The sequence below is a fragment of the Cryptomeria japonica genome, chromosome 8 (assembly GCF_030272615.1).
Source record: "Cryptomeria japonica chromosome 8, Sugi_1.0, whole genome shotgun sequence".
In the NCBI taxonomy this organism is placed as follows: Eukaryota; Viridiplantae; Streptophyta; class Pinopsida; order Cupressales; family Cupressaceae; genus Cryptomeria; species Cryptomeria japonica.
The window spans coordinates 561,370,469-561,375,954 of record NC_081412.1 but is presented as its reverse complement, the minus strand read 5'-3'; the positions used below and the strand labels follow the sequence as shown (position 1 = coordinate 561,375,954).

At 37.9% G+C, this 5,486-nt stretch overlaps 1 protein-coding gene across 2 annotated transcripts; it reads right to left on the bottom strand.

Annotated features, from left to right (window-relative positions):
• Positions 1–812: 812 nt before the first annotated feature.
• On the bottom strand, positions 813–4,840 carry LOC131067088 (ethylene receptor 2). 2 transcript variants are annotated; one of them, XM_058002019.2, is made up of 3 exons: positions 4,199–4,840; positions 1,633–3,874; positions 813–1,380 (listed from the first exon to the last, which is right to left on the bottom strand). In XM_058002019.2, exons 2-3 carry the CDS (start codon positions 3,379–3,381, stop codon positions 835–837), a joined length of 2,295 nt encoding a protein of 764 aa, XP_057858002.1. In that variant the 5' UTR covers positions 3,382–3,874; positions 4,199–4,840; the 3' UTR covers positions 813–834. The 2 variants fall into 2 exon arrangements, with proteins under 2 accessions (XP_057858002.1, XP_057858001.1); XM_058002018.2 differs by having other exon boundaries at positions 1,633–4,840.
• Between the last annotated feature and the right edge of the window lie 646 nt (positions 4,841–5,486).

Genomic DNA, 5,486 nt, shown 5'->3' with positions numbered 1-5,486 from the left:
GCCTTGTATATGGGTTTGTGGGAATATGCTGAAAACATTTTAAATGTGAGATAGAAACCTCCTCAGTATTGGTTTAAACTCAATTTTGATGAAGCTGCTTTAGGGAGGGATCTTTTGAAATGATATTGGACAATCTCAGTTGATATTTTTATTACACTTGCGATTGAAGACAAATGATAAGACAAAAGCAATGGTTCCCTTAGAAGTAAAAAGAGTGGCTAGAGAAAAAGGATGATGGAGTTGGTAATCTCAGGCAACAATTTTCTAGATTTAGGGATCTCTTAACCTTGGTTACCTTTAGCCAAAAAAGCTTTTACCTAAGAACTTGTTACATTGACATGATAAAATTATTTTATCCATGTCACGAATGACACCATTATACAAGAAAGAGATCAAGAATCATGCCAAGAATGAGTCATAAGAGACCATCAAACTTTATGTGCTGTAAATGCTGCTAAACTGTATGCAAAAATCCCTAGTTTAAATAAAGTACCAGAATAGGAAATTAGAGAATCAATAACTCATTGATTCATCCAACATGAAAATCAGAGCTTTTATATGTCCATAGATGTGTAAAGAAGGCTCATATAAACAATTTTGACAATCAAATTTAGGTAAAGAATAAATTTAATGAGATGAAGCCTTGTATGTTGAATTGCATGACAAGGTATGCATCTAGGAAATGAACAATGCTGCAAAGATCCCATACAGGATAATCATGTCAAAATTTTCCCAGTAGTAAGGGGCAAAATGCATACCAAGGACAGTATACTAATGTCAAAATTTTCCCAATAGTAAAGGGAGAAGTTACATTTAGAAAAAAAATTGTTTTGATTATTCATTGTCAAGTATGGCATCCCTCTGGTGGATGATTTTAAAAAGTACATTGCTCAACTCTCTTAAAGAAATAGGCTTCCAAATAACACCCGCCATTCCAATTTCAAGGCATCTATCCTCAATAACCTTGCTTGAATGGGCTGTCAAAGCAACAATCAAAGGTCGATTTGCAGGTCGGAACTTTTGTCGTATATGGCATGCCACCTCATAACCATCCATCTCAGGCATACACATTTCCAGTAGGATCAAATGGAACACACAGCCAGGCTCAAACAGTTTCCTTAAGCATTGGTATCCTGTATCTGTTACAGTTGTTTGGAAGCCTAATTTTTCAAGCAGCCTCCTACTAACAGCACAATTAACTCTGTTGTCATCTGCAAGAAGAACTTTCAAACCTTTAAAATTAGATTTGTAAGATGTTTCAACATCAGGCACTCGCAGATTGCTCCCACTTGATGCCTGCAATTGTAGTCTAATTATGAAGGTTACTACATGGCCCACACCATGAGAATCAGGCTCGATCCATATATTACCATGCATAAGCTGCAGCAGAAAAGAGTTTAGGCTATTGGGTTAGTCAATTCATTTACTAAAACACAATACATTGGTAAGCCACAGCTTCTCAGACAAAAGAAACCACAAAAAAATTCAAGCTATGACAGAAGCAGCCGCCTCACTGCATGACTATTCTATAGCAGTTAAACAAAATCAGACTTGTTCTCTGCACTTCCCTCAAACTTAAATCCTGTAAATAAAATGGATAGAATCAGCAACACAAACATACTAAATACTTGCCTGAACAAATCTCTTACAAATAGAAAATCCAAGCCCTGCCCCAATGAAACTTGGAGAATAACTTTTGTCTTGCTGCATGGCTTTTGAAAACTTTAAAAAATTTACTCCATCATATCCTGAGGCAGTACTTCTGACTTCAAACCGCAAAAATACAAAGCCTTCACACAATGATGGTCTCCATGCTGTATTCCCTGGATCCCATCTTCCGTCATCTCTGTTTTGAACGCTAACATTAAGTGTTATGGCTCCTTTTTTAATATAGTTACTCACATTTCCAACAGTATGCATGACAGTCTGAAAAATGCGCTTCTCATCACCAATCACATACTTGGGGATATCAGCGCCAATGTTTGTTCCAAATTGAATACCCTTGGACATACACATTTGCTTTGTCAGATATGCTGCCTCTTTCAGCATTACAGGAAGCTGGAAAAAGTGTAACTCAAGCTTTAGAGTGTTATTTTCTAAATATAATGCATCCATTATATCATTTACAAGTGTGTTAAGAAGACTACTACTTTTTGCTAACATATCTACGAGGGGTCGTTGTTCATCTTTCCAGTTTTCAGCCTGCAAAATAGATGAAAGTCCACAGATGGAGTGCATGGGCCTTCTCATCTCATGGTTCATCACCCTCTGAAAGGAATTTCGTGCTTGATTTGCCATCACTGCATCTTGCCTTGCTCTTTGTAATGATTTGTTTTGGTCGACCAACCTGTCCCTCATTTGCTGTGATTCCTCCAACACAGCTGCATGAGAAAGAGCGACAGCAACCTGATCAGCCACAACTTCTACAATTTCCAATTCTTGCGAGCTCCACACCCTTTTGCCTTTAGAAGGCAATACAAGTACTAAGATTGCATATGATGTCTCTACAAGCTCTGGTGTCCCACCCTTAAAATTGGACGCCTTCAACATAGGCATTCTTATTGCTGCCATTTCCCCAGACAACAACCATTGATGACTGCTTGCTTTGCCTAAGATAGAGCCAGACTTCAAGATAACTACTGAAGCACTACCTTTTGTCTTGACCACATCAGGATCAGCTATTGGTATAGTTATTTTCTCCTGTAAAAGGCGACGCTTAAGCTCGTGAGTTAGCTCCATAAGGGTCCTGTCTTCACTAGGCATCCATATTGTGCAGTTCTCCAAATTTAAAACCTTGGACAACTCAATCAGTGTAGTGTTTAAAATAGTGTGTCTATCAAGAGAACTACGAATTTCTTGAGTTAGCATTCTCACATGCCAACTTGCTTCTTCTTGTTTCTTCATAAGTCCCACTTCTCTGTTCAGCTCAATTGCCTTATTCTTAAGGAACACTTCCCTCACCTTCACACGCAGCAACTGTGGTATCAAGGTTACAAGAGTTATTGCTGTTGCAGAGGACACAAAGGCTGTGAATACTTTGAAGATGGTTAAGGCCAACATTACACGAAAAGAGGGTAACTCATAGGCCCATATGCTAACAAAGTGAGTCAGCCCACATAAAACGATGAAGGCTCCAAACTGGAACAGTACCCATCTAAATGGAAAGGAACTAGAACAGCTCACAAAATATAGAAGCTCGAGAGGAATTGAAAAGTAGGCCAAAGCAATAAGAAAGTCACTGATCTTTTGGCACTGATGTATAGTCTCCACGCTCCACCCGTCATCCTCACAATTATAAGCAATCCCATCCGACAAGCCTATCACAAAGGCTTGATGTAGAACCAAAACAAGAACCAATCCCTTATATCGGAACCAGTGCATGCCTCCTGCTGGAGAATCGCTCCACAGGCAATCTTGAACTTGAGCGTCCTAATTAGCCAGTTACTTATTGAGCCCTTACCCCCGACGGTTCAAAACCACAAAATTATAATGCGAACACTTCATAGCTAGGGTAACCAACACCCAATCAAAAGAGGTAACTGAAGAAGCGGCTCGTTCAAGGATTATCCTCATCTCAGAAATCAAGATCTTGAAAAAATTCTCGACACGCAAACTTAAATATTCTGTTCAAATAGAATCGAAGCTTCTCGTAACCCCATTCTCCTAGGCCATCACAAGGGTTTGACATAGTACCAAAATTAAAGCCAAGCCTTTCATTTCAATAAGACCTTAATTTTAGCCAGGATAACTAAAACTCAAACGACATAACTACTCAAAAAGACAAGTTCGTCATGAACTATGTCATTCAAGAAAATGAAAACCTCTTTGTTCAGGATGCAGTGGGCCTTAATAGTGCATAAACAAATGGATGGTCCTGTTAAATACACCAATATCAGAATCAACCTCCCCAAGAACCCAACTGGGGAAAAACAAAAAAAACTGAAATTGCACCCACTCTCAATATGAATAACCTACATTGAGTTGTGATCTGACTCTGGGGAATTGCATCATTCTAGTTTCCAATTCTAGCTTATATACGTTTACCATAAGAAACGCTTCTAATTCTGCCCTAAAAGCTTTATCAATCAAATTGAACTTCCTCTTTCCTCTACCGTTCTCAAACACCCAAGCCTTCCCTTCCAAAAATCTTTCAAATTACAAATAAATGCAAGCAAAGACCCAAATCAAATTCATATACCTTTTCTAACATTTGGGCCTCTGATTTTGCGAGCCAGATAATCTTCCCACTGCAAAACACTTATACCAGATCCATAATGGCTTCAATGGCATACCTGCAAACAATGCTGCATCCCCACAAAACAAATTCTTAATGCCGCCGGCAAAGATGATTCAAATGTCTCCATACATTGAATTCAAAACTGCCTTAATAATGCCGCGAATAAAATGCACCCAATGGTATGCAATCTGGATTCAAGCATGCCAAACGTGTGCAAAACCCCGAAATTTTTGGTTTCAAAAACAATCCCAAATCTCCAAATTCTTCCGCTTCACATAACCGCCTTCACCCAAAACCAAAAACCTGTCATGTATATGAGAAGAAACCATTAGCCAACACCTCACTAAGCGGTTTGAATGGCACCCACTTGTCAGAATGATTCAAATTTTTGTTGAGGAATAAATGACTTTGAATTTTTAATCTTGTCAAACGACCACCTAGCATTTAAGGAAAATTATGTTAGATGGGTTGAATTGAAATTTTAGCGGAGGGAAGCAAGGTGGAACAAGTCAAGTGTCAAATTTCATCGTTGGATTGCTCCTTTTGTCAGTCTAAATATCTTCGCCATCATCGCTCTTTCCTCTTTTAGTTTATCCCAAGTCAGTCAGTGGTCCTCTCACGGCATGACGTAGATTATCCAATTTACCTCAAAACTAAGGATTTCTACAGCCCAACTTCATGCTTTTGTCATGCATTTCATTTTCTATTCGTTTCTCTAGATTGTGAGCTGTTTTTTCGTACTTTCTCTTCGTTTCATCCAATGGAACAAGCATTTAATTAATGCTAGCAAGTACGAGGAAAAAGAGGTTCATTGTCCAAGTGCAAAGTATGCATGTATTATAATAGTAAAACTGGATGACCTAAAAATACATAGGATATTGAACAAAAGAGAATTGCGGTGCATTGCCTCTGGCAGCTCAAACGACAGACACAATGGATCAACAAAGATTTTAAATGAACATGCAAGTGTCAACTTTGGGTGACATTCATTGTACACTTTAGAAACGTCCATTGCATATTGTTTTATCTTATTGGATGTGCTCCTTCCTCCAAGTTGTCTAAATTAGATATTCACAACACTGTTCCCTTTTGTTTTACATAATAGTGTAGGTGCTATAAGTATACTATTTAGTATATGGTTTTGATTGATTTGATGTATTTTTAATTTCTAATCTGTATTTATATTAAAAATGTTATCTTATTTTTATTTAGAACATTTTTAATTTTTAAATTAGTGGTTTTCTATTGG

Excerpts from the sequence above, each read along its gene's own strand:
- LOC131067088 (XM_058002018.2), bottom strand. The coding sequence starts at position 3,381 with ATGCACTGGTTCCGATATAAGGGATTGGTTCTTGTTTTGGTTCTACAT. Across the intron at positions 1,381-1,632 it reads TTTGTAAGAGATTTGTTCAG|CTTATGCATGGTAATATATG; the intron begins GCAAGTATTTAG and ends TTTCTGCTGCAG.